The sequence below is a fragment of the Chrysochloris asiatica genome, unplaced genomic scaffold (genome assembly GCF_000296735.1).
Source record: "Chrysochloris asiatica unplaced genomic scaffold, ChrAsi1.0 scaffold00132, whole genome shotgun sequence".
NCBI lineage: Eukaryota > Metazoa > Chordata > Mammalia > Afrosoricida > Chrysochloridae > Chrysochloris > Chrysochloris asiatica.
In genome coordinates, this window is record NW_006408650.1 from 2,181,827 (window position 1) to 2,197,064 (window position 15,238).

The following is a 15,238-nucleotide window of genomic DNA, read 5'->3' on the forward strand; positions in this document are numbered from 1 at the left end:
AGTCTTTTACATATCGCTTTCCAGTTCTGCCAGCACCATTTGTTAAAGAGACTGTCTCTTCCCCATGCAATATGCCTACGCACTTTGTCAAAAATCATTTGCTTGTATGTGGTTGGGTTAATTTCTGTATTCTTGATTCTGTTCCATTGATCAATGTCTTTTTCATTGTACCAGTACCAGGCTGTTTTGACCACTGTAGCCATGTAGTAAAGTTTGAAATCGGGGAGTGAGAGACCTCCAACCTTCTTCTTTTAAGCAGTGCTTTACTTATCCTAGGTCTCTTTCCTTTCCATATAAAATTAGTAATTATTCTTTTCATCTCTTTGAAGAATGTTGTTGGAATCTGGATTGGGATTGCATTGTATGTGTAAATTGCTCTGGGCAGTATTGACATTTTCATGATGTTGAGTCTTCCTATCCAGGAACACGGTATGTTCTTCCACTTCTGTAGGTCTCTTTTGGTTTCTTGTAGTAATGCTTTGTAATTGTCTTTGTTTTTCTGGCTATGGTTTTCCTAACTATTTCACCCTTTGTGTGGCTATGGTAAATGGGATTGCTTTCCTAATGTCCTTTTCATTGCTACTGCTGTTGCTATAATGATCAATACATCTTGATTGCATATTTGATCAATTTCAGATTGAAGAAGTTGATAGAATTCTTCGATTTCACCCTCATTGGCTGTAGTGGTTGGTGCATAAATTTGATTAACAGTGGTATTAACTGGACTTCCTTGTAGGCGCATGGATATTATCCTATGACAGACAGCGTTGTACCTCATGACTGATCTGGATATGTTCTTTTTGACAATGAATGCAACACCATTCCTCTTCAATTTGTCATTCCCGGCATAGTAAACCATATGGTTGTCAGATTCAAAATGGCCAATACCAGTCCATTTCAGCTCACTAATGCCTAAGATATTGATGTTTACGTGTTCCATTTCATTTTTGACAATTTCCAATTTTCCCAGATTCATACTTCTTACATTCCATGTTCCGATTTTCAGTGAATGTTTACAGCAGTTTTTCTTCATTTTGAGTTTACTGACTACACAAAGGCTTTCAATTGTGTGGATCATGACAAGTTATGGACAACATTGTGAAGTCTGAGTATTCCGGAACACTTAATTGTGCTCATGAGGAATCTGTACCTGGACCAAGAAGCAGTTGTTCGAACAGAATATGGGAACACTGAATGTTTTAAAATTAAGAAAGGTGTGTGACAGGGTTGTGTTCTTTCACCATACTTATTCAACCTGTATGCTGAGCAAATAATCCAAGAAGCTGGGTTCTATGAAGAAAAACATGGCATCAGGATTGAAGGAAGACTCATTAACAACCTGCGATATGCAGATGATACAACCTTGTTTGCTGAAAGTGAAGAGGACTTAAAACATTTACTGATGAAGATCAAAGAGCACAGCCTTCGGTATGGATTACATCTCAATGTAAAGAAAACAAAAATCCTTACCACTGGACCAATAAACAACATTCTTATCAACAGAGAAAAGACTGAAGTTGTCAAGGACTTCATTTTTCTTGGATCAACTATCAACACTCATGGACGCAGCAGTTAAGAAATCAAATGACGTATTGCATTAGGCAAATCTGCTGCACAAGACCTTTTTAAAGCGTTGAAGAGCAAAAATGTCAGCTTGAGGACTAAGGTGTGCCTGACCCAAGCCATGGTATTTTCAATAACCTCATATGCATGTGAAAGCTGGCCATAGAAGAACTGACGCTTTTGAGTTATGGTGTTGGAGGAGAATATTGGGAATATTGGAAGTGCCATGGACTGCCTAAAGAACCAATAGATCCGTTTTGGAAGAAACGCAGCCAGAGTGCTCCTTGGAGGCCAAGATGGCCAAACTTCATCTCTCATACTTTGGATATATTGTCTGAAGGGACCAGTCACTGGAGAAGGATATCATGTTTGGTAAGGTGGAGGGTCAGAGAAGAAGAGGAAGATCCCCAACAAGATGGATTGGCCAAGTGGCAGCATTGATGGACTCAAGCGTGGCAACGATGGCGAGGTTGGCCCGGGATTGGGCAGTGTTTCCTTCTGCTCTGCATAGAGTCGTTATGGGTTGGTACTGACTCGATGGCATCTAACAGCAACAACAACAAGAAGGACTCCTGGTGTGGCACTGCAGGATAAACACTGGACTGCTAACCACAAAGCCAGAAGTTCAAACCCACCATCTGCTTGCTATGAGTCAGAGCCAGCTCAATGTCACTGAAGAACAGCAACATTACTCTAGAAGTTGGAGGCTCAAACGCACCAGTGGCACCACTGCGGACGTTTGGCGAGTTGCTTCCATGTGGATTACAGTCAAGAAAACTCTGTCTCCCACGGAGCTGCCATGAGTAGAAATTCACTTGATGGCGATGTGTTTGCGCTTTAGTTTCGGTCCTTTCTCGAGAGAACGTGTATGTAAGTTTCACTGACAAGGAGCTACCAGAAATTCAAGCCAGATTCAGAAGAGGATGTGAAATGAGGGCTAGCACTGCTGATGCCAGATAGAGCTCTGAAAGCAGAGTACCAGAACGATGTTTACCAAAGTGCTTGATTGACTATGCACAGGCTTTGGACTGAGGAAGGTAATGAATAATGGACAACACTGAGAAAAGCGGGAACCCCGAACATGTCATTGTGCTCATACACAATCTGTACATTGACCAAGAGGCAGTCGTACCGATACTGAATAGGTTAAAACCAGGAGAGGAGTGCGTCCGGGTTGTATTATTTCACCCTAATTATTCAGTCGGCTTCTGGCCAAATAATCGAAGAAGCCAAATGATATGCAGAAAAACATCAGCAGGATTGGAGTAACACCAACCGGAAGCAGTGAGGACTTGAAATGTGCGCTGAGGAAGAGCAAACACTATAGCCTTCAACGTGGGTTGTACCTCACTGTAAAGACAACACAAATCCTCACAACAGGACCAATAAACAGCATCATGATAAATGGCAAAACAACTGAAGTTGACAAAGACTTTATTTTACTTGGATCCACAAGCAAGGAAGCAGCAATTAAGAAATCAAATGACATACTGCATCAGGCAAATCTGCTGCAAAGAGCTCTTGAAAATGTTCGAAAGCAGAATGGTCAGTTTGAGGCTAAAAGTGCACCCGACCCAAGCCACAGTGTTTCCAACCACAATAACATGTGCTTCTGAAAGCTGGACAGTGAGGAAGGAAGGCCACGGGAGAAGTGATGCATTTAAGTTGTGGTGTTGGAGAAGAAGATGGAAAGTACCATGGGTTGCCAGAAGAACCAACAGATCTGTGTTGGAAGTATGCTCCTGAGAAGTGAAGATGGAGAGATTTTTGTCTCTGGTACTTCAGATACGTGCTGAGAGGCCAGTCCCTGGAGATGGACATCACACTTGGAAAAGCGGATGGTCAGTAAAAGAGAGGAAGACCCCCAGGGAGACGGCCTGACACAGTGGCTGCAACCATGGCCTCAAACGTAACAACAAATGTGAGGAAGGGGTAGGACCGGGCGTGTTTGTTCTGTTCTGCACAGGGCCACTATGAGCTGGAACTTACTCAAAGGCCCCTAACAATAACAACATATTTTAAGTACTTGGGGGTAAACATATTGTTGGCAATTTAGTAAAAATATCTATAAAGCCAGACAAAGAGTGAAATTACAGCATGAATAACAACCATAAACATGAGGTGAGAAGTATATGGATGCTGATTCTCTCAACTTTTTTTAGAATTGAAAAATTTGAATAATAAAAGTATCTTGAATATAGGGAGAGGGCTCAGGAAGACAAGTCCTGCAGATGGGCATCATCAGGAAGACATTCAGGCAAGTGGTCTCCTCTTCACAGACGTCAGCAGTTCCCAGTTTTGCAGGAGGACAAGGAGCCAGTGCAGAGGCCCCGTCCACTGGTTCAACCTTTGACAAAGGGCAGGGCTGCCAGAGCTGCACGGGGGCTAACATGCACAAGCAGGAATGGGAGGAGCTGGACACAGACACGCCATGGAAAGGGCGCAGTCTCCCTCACAGTCTCCAGGCTCTGCAGCGGGCCGACAGAGAAACTGTCTGTGCCGCTCAGAGAGTAGCCGCACGCACGGAGTGGCAGGCCGACCCTTGTGTTCCGCTTTGGAGCCTGTGAGGCCCTATTAGAGAGAGCTGAGCTGCCGCTGGCGTAGGACTCACAGGAATGTTAACCAGGTCTGAGCACCGCAGAAGCAGCCCAGCTCCTCCGCCAAGTGGCCGGCCAGCCACCAGTGCCTGCAGGGGTGTTGGCAGAGTACCACGGACACCAAGTCCTCCTTGTTGCCTGCCCCACGAGGCCTCTCCTGCACAGGGACACCTCAGAGCCCTGAGTGGGCCAGACTCTCATCCCGTCAACACCAGGCTTGCTTGCTGTTCCTGGGCCCCGCTCCAGATGGGCTCTACAGACACCCACAAGGAATAAATTCCACATACTTGAAACCTGCCAAGTTCTTTTGATGAAAACGACATTCTTCTATCCAGTTACTTTCAGGCAGTACTGCTTTACCCCCACAAGCAGTCCTGGGATGGGATGGCTGACCTGCCACCTGCAGACCATGTGACGAGACAGGAGCACAGGTGCACCTGTCTGACCGGCTCCTTGCAGGAAGGTGACCCGGGACCTCCTGTGACCTGGAGGGGGCTGAGGCTCAGAGGGCTGCGTCACTTACCCTCAGCCACCTGGCGAACTCAGTGGCCATGCTCAAGAAGCCAGACGCCCTGGACTCCCCACACTCCTTGTGGCTCCAAGAGGGCCAGGGCAACAGCACCCACGTGGAGGCTACACACTCTTAGAGCATGTCTGACCCCTCATCCCAAACTCACATTAGGAAAGGCCAGAGGCAAAGCGAGAAGCTCAAAATGAGCTCACGAAAAGAACGGAGGTGAAGAGAGGGTTAAAGAGCCCTCTTCATTGGAGGAGCAGCCTGGAGGGCAGAGGACGGGCCAGCCAGTGGCTGCCTCACAGGCTGGGCTGGGCATGACTCTCCTGCATCGCAAATGAAGACAACATATAGAGAACAGATGAAGGAAGAGTGTGGGTGGCTCAGGGCAGTGCCAGTCTGGTGAGAAAGAACCCGTTTGGTGGGAGAAGCCACCATCACCTGTGGATGAGGCTGCACCAGTTCCACAAGAGGCCAGAGACGAGCCCTGCCCTCCCCGGGGTCTCCTACAGGCCTGGCTAAGTGCGTGGCTGCTAACCAAGTGGGCAGGGGCTCAGAAGAAAAGAATTGGAGATCTGCCTCTGAAAAGCCAGCCAGTGAACACCCCACTGAGCACAGTTCAGCTCTGCCACACGGGGGCGCCAGCGTTAGAGTTGACTTCACAGCAGCTGATCTCTTCTGTAACTAGAAACGGTTCTACGTGACTTGAGGTTGATTACTAGTATTCCGGAGCTGGCTGACCTCAATTTGCTCAGCTTCTAACTGAAAGTTTGAAGGTTCAAGTCTACCCAGAGGATCTCAGAAGGAAGTACTACTCCCTAAAATCCAGTCACTGAAACCCCATGAGCACAGAGCACCTTGGCCATGAGTGGGGGTGGACTCGATGGTGAGTGGTCCTGCTCTGGAGGGCTAGCAGCTGAGTGAAAGCAGCAGGCCCGGCCACTGCACACACTTCAGTGCTACTGTCCCTGGCCAGCCGAGCTCCGAAGCTCTCTTCAGTCACACTCAGGGCAGACAGAGTGGCCAGAACATGCCCCCAGACATTAGCAGCAGCACCATGCGATTCTGTCAGTACACCACTCGGGTGGCGTGTAGCTGCAATGCTGAGAGCTATGGCACCAATGCTGCAAATAACAGGGTCACCCAGGATGAACAGGTTTCTGTACAATTTCCACATAAGAAGAATCATGCTCAGCATTTTGAAAAAATCTGGCCAGTAAAAACTTTATGAGCCCTGTCTAATATAGAGTTGGAAGATAAGCCACTCAGGTTGGAAGGCACTCAAAATACACCGGGGAGGAGCCGCCTTCGACCTTAATGATGTGGAATGACTGAAAATGAGAAGAAATGGCTGCAAATATCCATTAATTGGGATGTGGAATGTATAAAGTATGAATCAAGGAAAATTGGAAGTCATCAAAGATGAGATGAAATGCATAGAGATCAATATCCTAAGTATTAGTGAGGAGAAACGGATGTTTGTAATCAGACAATCGGACGGTCTACCATGCTTACAATGACAAATTAAAGAGGGTCCGGAAGTATAATGCTGTCAGAGACAGCAGACTATCCTTACATCTGGAAGGAAGACCGGAGGCCTGGGGTGGCGCTGTGGGTTACTGCGCTGTATTGCAAAGTCAGTTTGAATTGCAAGGCCAGCGGTTCAAGCTCACCAGCTGCTCCTCGGAAACCCTGATACTGAAAGAAGTCCAAGGTGCATTGAAGGAACTGACAAAGAACAAGGCTCCAGGAACTGATGGAATACAAATTGAAATCTTTCAACAAACTGATGCAGCACTGTAGGCACTTACCTATGCCAAGAAATTTAGAAGATGGCTACCTGACTAATTGACTGGAAGAGATCCATATTTGTGCCCAATCCAAAGAGAGGTGACCCAACAGAATGCAGAAACTATCGAATAATATCACATACCAGTAAATTTTTGCTAAAGGTAATTTAAAAACGGCTGTAACAGTAAATTCACAGGGAATTAATTGCCTGAGGTTCAAGCCAGACTCAGATAAGGAAGTGGAACAATGCCAAAGACTTGTTTTCGCTTGGATTCATTCTTAACATTTATGGACGCAGCAGTCAAGAAATCTAATGACGTAATGGATTACGTAAATAGCTTTACACATTTGTGAAAGTTGGACATGAATAAGGAAGACCACAGATTGTTGATAGTGGATCTAAGCAAAATTCAGTCTTTGACAACGTCAATCTTTTCTCCATTTATTACAGGGTTATTGACTGGTCCAGTGGTGAGGATTTTTGTTTTCTTTACATTGAGATGTAATCCATACCGAAGGCTGTGCTCTTTGATCTTCATCAGTGAATGTTTTAAGTCCTCTTCACTTTCAGCAAGCAAGGTTGTATCATCTGCATATCACAAGTTGTTAATGAGTCGTCCTCCAATCCTGATGCCACGTTTTTCTTCATAGAACCCAGCTTCTCGGATTATGTGCTCAGCATACAGATTGAGTAAGTACGGTGAAAGAATACAACCCAGTCATAGAACTTTCCTGATTTTCAACCATTCAATAACCCCTTGTTCCATTTGAACGACGGTCTCTTAGTTATGTTGTGTGCCATGGACTTGGTTCCGACTCATAGTGACCCAGTCAGTAGACAGTTTCCAAGCGTGGCTTGTAGTTTGAACGGAAGACTTGAGTACTTATCCTACTGCATCACTCCAGAGGTCACCAACCTTCCCTTTGTTGTTGTTGTTGTTGTTGTTAAGTGCCGTCGAGTCGGTTTTGACCCATAGCGACCCTGAATAGGGTTTCCGAGGCTGTAAATCTTTACGGGAGTAGATCGCCTCATCTTTCTCCCACGGAATAGCTGGTAGTTTCGAACTGCTGACCTTCTGGTTCGCAGCCCGATTCATAACCACTACGCTACGTGAAAACGATACATTTGATTTTTGTTACTGTGTTGATTACCCTAACCTATTAAGGACTAGAGTCTTTTTTATCATTCAAGCTGTAATTCGGTCTTTCTGCTCCTTTCCCCCATTCTCCCTCTCCAGCCCCTCTGTGGGAATTCCTCCAGCAGATTTCCAGGCTCTCTTGTTCCTTCCTTGGCATCACCTACACTCCTGCATTCTTCATCTCATCTCCTTCGCTGTCCTGCCGCCTTCATGTCTCCAGCCAGTCTTTCTCCTCCCGGCCTGCTCCTCACCACCCCAACAGCCTCCTTCATCACTCTGAGGACACCTGTCAGCTCACTCTAAGGCGCACTGCTTCCCGGCACAGGCTACTCCTCCCTTCCCCAGACAGTGTGTTGAGTCCATCCGGGCTAGGTGGGAGGAAGGGAGTCAAGCACTCCAGCAGAAGGCCCTGTGTCCTCAGCTGCTCCCTGTCTGCATCCCTGCTTGCCCTCCACATCCTAGTGGGGAGCTGGCAGAGCCCGCTTGTTGCTGGCCAGTCAGTCTCCCTCTGCGACCACCATCTCACTGTCTCCTGGTGGCATGCCAAGGACGACAGGGAGCAAAGGGGGCCTGGCAGCCCAGGTCACCCATCTGGTCCTGCTTGCTCTTTGGCTGGCGGAAATCAGACATATGGGCACCGCCATCTTTGCTCCCTTACAAATCAGGTGAGCGTTATGTCCAGGGGTTACAGCAGTGGAGTACCTGCCTAGTTCAGGGAGTGGACGTCCAGGGGTAACATGCGACGTCACAGAACCAGAGAGTGTTTGGGGGTCCTCAGTAGTCGCTGCTCCTAATTCCTAGGGTCCCACAGCAGAGGGGTGGCACACGATAGCCACGGCCCCATCGGGAAGACTTTTTGATAACAACCGTTTGGATGAACTCCAAGTAAGCTCCACTACCACTGGTGTGGGGCTGTGGCATAAAGCACTGGACTGCAAGGTCAGTTTCAAATACAGGGTCACTATGAATTGGAACCAACTCCATGGCACTTAACAAGCACACAAAGGTCAAGGATGGAGTGTGTGGCATTACTGGGAACTAAGTGGGTGAGACAGCTCCATCTGACAGTGGACACAGGTGGTCGTGCTGTAGGGGAGCCGCCCAGCAGAGCCCCACGTGGCAGTAGAAGGTCTGTCTCCAGTAAGCAAAGAAGACTCTACAGAAAACAAGGAGTCCTGGTGTGGCGCCACACCACGAGGTCAGCGGTTCAAACCTACCAGCCACTTCTCAAAAGCCCTATACAGGGTCACTGAGTTGGAATGGACTCAACGGCACTGAACAACAACAGAGAACAAAGGGACCCTGGTGGCACAAATGATCAAGCGCCTGGCTGCTGGCAGGTTGGCAGTTTGAACCTACTTAGCAGCTCCAGGGAGGAAGACCTCGTGGTCAGGCCCCGTGAACCCCATCACATGAGGTCAACTTGAGCCACCCAGCAACACTGCGGAGGACCAGTGGCTGACACTGTCCTCGCCAAACAGGGGGGGTTAAGTCTCCCAGAAAGACAACGGAAATGTCACAGCAAGTGTGGGAACAAGACAAGCACAGCAGGCTGCCTGGCCCAGCCACGGAGGGCAGGAAGGAGCTGGGCACCTCACCTGCGGCTGGGGAATCGGAGTAAACTCACACCCTGGCAGGACACACAGCACTTTAATTGCTTGACATTCCCTAAGTCAAGTGAAGGCAAAGAACCAGGCTTCCTGACATCCACCCCGCCCCCGCCCCGCTCCAGACGCACGCCTGTCATTTTCATTAATGGACAAACAGCTGCATGCTGTGTAATACGACAGACATCCATCTCCAGCACGGCAGGTCCCGTGGCAAATTAAGCCCCACTGAGCTACAATATCCAGCAGTACACAAATGTACCCATCATAAATCTGGAATGATATTATACCACTCAGTCAAAGCAGCAGCCAACAGCCCAAGGAAAAATACACGTTGGAGTCTTCGTCCACCTTCGTCTATGTGGTACAGAGCAGGAAATCATTTACAGGGGCCGGTGGAAGTGCTGGAGGGAAATGGTAGGGTTCTGAAAATGTGAGATAGTGAGGCAAAAATGAGTTACCAGGGGGCATGGTCACTCCACAAGACCACACCATCAAATTGGCTTTATAAATGTGCCACCAAACGTATATGTAATATGCAGAGTGTGCAACCGAGCCTTACACCACGAAGCAAAGCATCACTGGAAACCCTCTTGTATTTGCAATGGAGAACCCACCAAACCAGCCAGCCCAGCTGAGCCTCATCTCCACCAGGGGTGTGGGCTGCACACTGACCGCGGGCACAGTGGCCATGTGCCGAAGACCAAGCCTGAATCGGTAGACTGTGGCACAGAGGCCAATGTTTTTCTAAATCACGCTTTATTGAAAGTTGACAGAATGATTTATTTACATATTGCCTATGGCTGTTTTAGAGTCCTGGTATGCCTCTGTAGGATAAGCACTGGACTGCAAAGTCGATTTGAACCACAAGGTGCTCCCTGGAAGCCCTGTACAGGGTCACTGTTGTTGGAACGGACTTGATGGCATTAACAACAATGGCTGTTTTGTGCTCCCGTGGCAGAGTTGGGAGCAGAGGGCCTCTGGAGCCTCGTCTATTATCCGGCTGGTTACAGAGAAAGCTTACTGACCCTGATTCTCGGGCAAAGACGCCTGGGTGGTGCAGTGATTAAGTGCCTGGTAACTGAAGCTGGAGGTCTGAAGCCACCTAGTGATCCACTTCCGTAAAGATGACCGCCCTTAGAAACGGCGGGGGTAACTTTCTGTCACATGCGGTCACTGTGAGTCAGGGTCAACTAGACAGCACCCAACACCGACATTCTAGATCCACTCTCACTTTTCTGTATTTCTACTTTGGGATCGAAATCCGAACGCATGAAGTGTTGTGTGAGGATCACACAGAGCTTCCCTGCATCGAGGTATCATGGAGCTAAGAGCTTGTACTGTTCTAGGAGAATGGTTCACATCGTTAAGGTTTGAGACTATGAAGTGGTATAAACAAACGTGTGCACACACAGACAAGAAAATGGAAAGATGATACAGAACAGCTAGCACACAGTGAGATCTGGGCAACTGTCTAGCAGGAATGCACATTATAGCTCTAACTGGAAATACTCATTTTCCTCACCCCTAAAGATGCAAGCACACACTGTACACACACTGTACGACAAATGGTCTCACGGTCCATTTAAAGAACCTGGTAGCGTTATGAAGAAGGCCTGTGTCACTCGATGAGTCTGTCCCAGGCTCGTGACACTCAGGAAAACGTCACGTGTCTGTAAGAGAGCCACCAGCTGGGACCGAGCTGGCTGCACTGGTCTGCAGTGATTTGATACCAGCACTGTGCCGTTGCGGTGTATTGATTTCAAAGCTCATCATATGCTAACTGCATTAGTTTGATTAGTTTTTGCAGCTCTTCTTATCAAATACTTAATTTGAAAAAATTAGATGATAGTCTCCCCCTAGGAAGGGTTTCAGGTCACTGCCAGGGTGGTAATTCACAGCAGAGAAAGTCCACCTGATCACAGAGCCGAGCTCCGTTTAGACACAATGAAGGCTGGCTGGTCTCAGAGTGAGTGCACTTCTGTGGGACAGCCTGTGTGTGGAGGCAGCAAAACCCTCTGACTCAAGGAAGGACAGGGTGTGGGGACAGAGGGGACAGGGGAGGCCCTGGTCTGTACAGGTAGGGGAAGGACAGGGTGTGGGGACAGAGGGACAGGGGAGGCCCTGGTCTGCAGCAGCTGTGGGAATGCTGTGCGGAGGGGCCGCCGTACTCTCCATTTTCACTCCAGCCCTGTCAAGTTTCTTGGATTCTCTTTCTGGAAGCTTCTTCCTCTACTTAAATGCCTCAAGGTTACTTCTGGCCGGGAGATGAAGTGTCAGTCCCACTGCCCTCAGCCCACCCACCTCACATTACTCCTGTGAAGCTGCGGGGGCATGAACAGGAAGAGGCTGTCCCCACCACACTCCTTGGTGTCTCTAATATTCACGAATCAGTAAACTGGAGGGAGGCCTCCCCTGGAGGCTGGTCCCAGCCCTGGGATTTGGGAGGGGGTCTAGAGTGAAGAGTTGAGGCTCCCGTATCACGGACCCTTCAGCCTGGGGTCCTCATTGGAGCCCACCTCAGAGAGCAGGATCGCTGCTGCAGCCGAAAGGCCACACATGACACACTGAGGTCACACAGGAAGTGTAGCTTTCTTCGGCCTGGTAGCTCAAAGAGGGGTCATGCAGGGACCCCAGCTCACCTCCCCAACAGAACTTCTGGACTAAGATGGAGTAGGAGCAAAGGGCTGGAGATCTACTTTCAAACATCAGCCAAGGAAAACCCTGTGGCTCACAGTGTCTGATCTGCCTGCTCCTGCTGCCTGGGTCCCCATGAGCTGGCTCTGGTAGCTCAAGATAACTCAGGCTCGGGTCACTTGGGGTCACTTTGCTCTTGTGGTCATTGGTCCCCATGGCCTATTGTTGTCAGTTCCCGAGGGCTGTGGGGGCATGAGCCAGGAAGCTGTGTTTCCAGACCACCTCAGTAGAAACCCCAGCTACACCTGTTATGGATGTGATTGCAAATCCCAAAACCAGATGCTGTACATTCTGACCTCCATGCCTGTGTTCTCATCCCAGTTGGGAGTGGCTGTCTGTGCTATGTGACTGGGGCCAACTTAGTGTCGGTGTCTCGAGTCCACTTTAAGTATCAAACACTAAAGGGCTTGGACAATCGAGTGAAGCCGAGACAAGGGCCTTTCTCCAGAGCTGACCCCAGAACCCGCACCCGCTGCTCACAGGTGAGGAGACTTGTGTGTTAAAGCGTCCCCGTTTGTATTGGCACTTCTGCCACTGCAGCACTGATGACTGAGACAGACGGGCAACAGCTCTGTTCTTGAGGAAACCGAGACAGTGTCGCCTGGCCTCAGCTCCCCAGGCAGGTCACAGCAGAGCTCTGCTCCTCAGCCTTCCCAAGGCCTGTTGGAAGCAGGTCACTGGGCTTTTCTGCTGTGCTGTTTCTTGGGGGGATTGAAACCTCTGGGTTAGCAGCTGCGTGGCCCTGGGAGCCCATGGACATGGACTTACTGAGTGGTGGGACAATGGCTAGCTCTCTAAGCTTTACAGCCAAGTGTAGCCAGGGATTGAGAAACACACATGGCTCTTGCGCGCCCTGTCAGGGTGTAGACTCCTCAGCTATAGTCACGGGTGTGCTGAGCTTCTTGGGGACAGGGGTGGTATTACAAAAGTGAACTGCTAAGAAAAAATGGAAGGATTATACTTCAGCTCAGACGAGGAATGACAAGACTTTTGCATGACGACCTTGACTGTCAGAAGCTCTGTCTCCGGTGTGATCAGTCTCACCAGACCACCAACGCACAGATTTGGAGCTGTGTTTTCCGTATCCACAAAGCTGACAACCACACTCACAGCAACAGGCGCAATCCAACCCCTCTGGCTCTCAGAGTCAGAGCCCACCCAGGGTAAGCCCTCAGAGCCTGCACTTCTGGATCCCTATGGACACTCACCAGCGCAGGGCAATCTTGATGGGCGTGGTGAGGCAAGAGGTGAAGAGGTCAGCCGGCAGGTCAGGGATCATGGGCAGCAGCTCGGCGGCCTCGCAGGCGGCCAGCTGGATGCAGTTCTTCATTGATGGTGGCAGGGGCATCTGGGCAAGCGGGTGGTTCGGGTTAATGGCAGCGACCTATGGGGAGAACATTCCGGAAGAGCGAGTGGTAAATGCAGATGCAAGAGGAAACCAGTATCAGCTAAGGCTCCCACGTCCTGTGAGCAAAGCCTCTGAGCTCTCTCCCAAAGGGCCCGATCCCTCAGCCTGGCCAGGCCCATGCTCCTCTTTGAGGATGGCCCCAGAGCTCCAGGGTCTTCCCCTGCATCCTGGTGGTCTCTGCCAAACTTTCCTTCCCCCACACAAACGTCGGTGGGCTTAGTGACAGGCAGGCAGACTACACAACCATGAGTGAACGCGTACTGACGCAACACCATGGGGAGTGTGGTAGCAGACATCTGACTGCTTTCACGGCTCTACAGACTGACCCACGCTGATTCTGTCACCGGGGGAAAGCGCTCCTGTTGTGACAAACAGGATCTCTCTGTAAAGGGGGAGTGATGCACCTATTTGAGGTGTATCCATGAGATTTTGTGAGTGTGCCAAAAGGCCACAGCCTTGCAAACCCTAGGAAGAATTCTGCTCTGCACACACGGGGTCCCTGCCAAGTCAAACCGGATGAGATGGCAACTAGCAGTGACAAGGGAGGGACAGGGAGCTGGCTGCACATGACATTTAGGAAGAGAGGTACCCAGCTAACAAGTGTTTACTATGAGAATTCTCATTCACAAAAATTTCATTCTTGATGGAATAAAGTCTAATGAAAAGTCTATATCTTCTTTCAGAATAATACAAAGTATTAAAAGTTTATATAAAAACACAGGAGTGTCTGATACACCCTGCCAAGAAGAATCACAGCATCCGATTACACAAAAAAAAAATAACGAAAAAGAAGGCAGAGGTATTCAATAAAGCCAGGATCCTTATACAGCAAAACACACTTCATCTGACGCAGGGTTTGGAAGTACTCCCCCCCTCGCTACAGATGCTGCCGTTCTGTGATACTGTAGGCAATGCACAACAGGTCTGTATTCACTTGGAGAAATACTGAGGTTCACAAGCACCCCTGGCACTCAGGCCAGTGAAATTCATAGGCATAGCATACTGGGAACTGCGTGTGCTCCGTTCTGCCTGCTCCTAAAACGGATCAAAAGGTCAGAGCCAGCTTCTCTGAGTACCGTGCGTCTGGGTGGCATCAAACCACTGAAGGCACACACAGATGCTGGTGCAAGGACGGCCCCAGGTCCTGCGGCAGCTCCTTGGTGCTCTGGAGGCCGACTGCCCAGAAGAGCTACTGCCACAGTGTAGATTCTGCCCCGTGGGAGCCCCTGTGTGTGTCACAGCAGAACTGGGCTCCCTGAGGACTAGATTTTCAGAAGTGGGGAGCCAGGGCTTTCTTCAGGGATAGAAGCATGCAGATTAGCGGCAGGTGAAGCCACAGGAGTAACTAATCCTCAGGAATATGCCACGGCTGCGGGAGAGACAGAGAAAGAGCATTTCCCTTAGTTTGTTGGTGGTGTTGTGAAGTGCGCTGAGTCAGTTCTGACTCATAGCAATCCTATACAGGGTTTCCAAGGAGCAGGTGGAGGGTTTGCACCACTGACGTGTGGTTAGCAATCCGGTGCTTATCTTACAGTGTCACGCCAGGCTTAGCTGCCCTGTATTATGTTGCTGGAAGAAAACATTCAGATAATGAAAATAAAACAAAATAGGTGTCACAAGGGTATTGTTAACACAGATGCCTGCAGGTTCAGAAGCCAGGGGCCTCACGACTCATCTCCCACGTCAGGTGTGTGCCCCAAGTGAAAAGTTCTCGGTGTCTGTGAGCCTCAGTTAGTAAAGGAGGTGGTAGGACACAGCGTTCCTTCTGCTGCTTCTGTGACCCGGGGCGGGCCCCGGAGGCGGGACAGTTCTTAACGGACGGTACGGAGAGGGGGGCGGGGGGCGGGGGGGGGCGGGGGGCGGCCAGGCCTATGTGGACACACCGCTAACCACACAGAGCTCCTTCTGCTGCTTCAGTGACC

General features: G+C 49.4%; 1 protein-coding gene across 2 annotated transcripts in view; it reads right to left on the reverse strand.

The window, feature by feature from the left end:
• The window catches only part of RPTOR (regulatory associated protein of MTOR, complex 1), a 383,851-nt gene that overhangs the window by 144,522 nt on the left and 224,091 nt on the right, over positions 1–15,238 (reverse strand). For both annotated transcript variants that reach the window (XM_006869519.1, XM_006869518.1), the window contains exon 6: positions 13,117–13,292. In XM_006869519.1, coding sequence (XP_006869581.1) covers positions 13,117–13,292 — 176 coding nt within the window. The remainder of the gene's footprint in view (positions 1–13,116; positions 13,293–15,238) is intronic.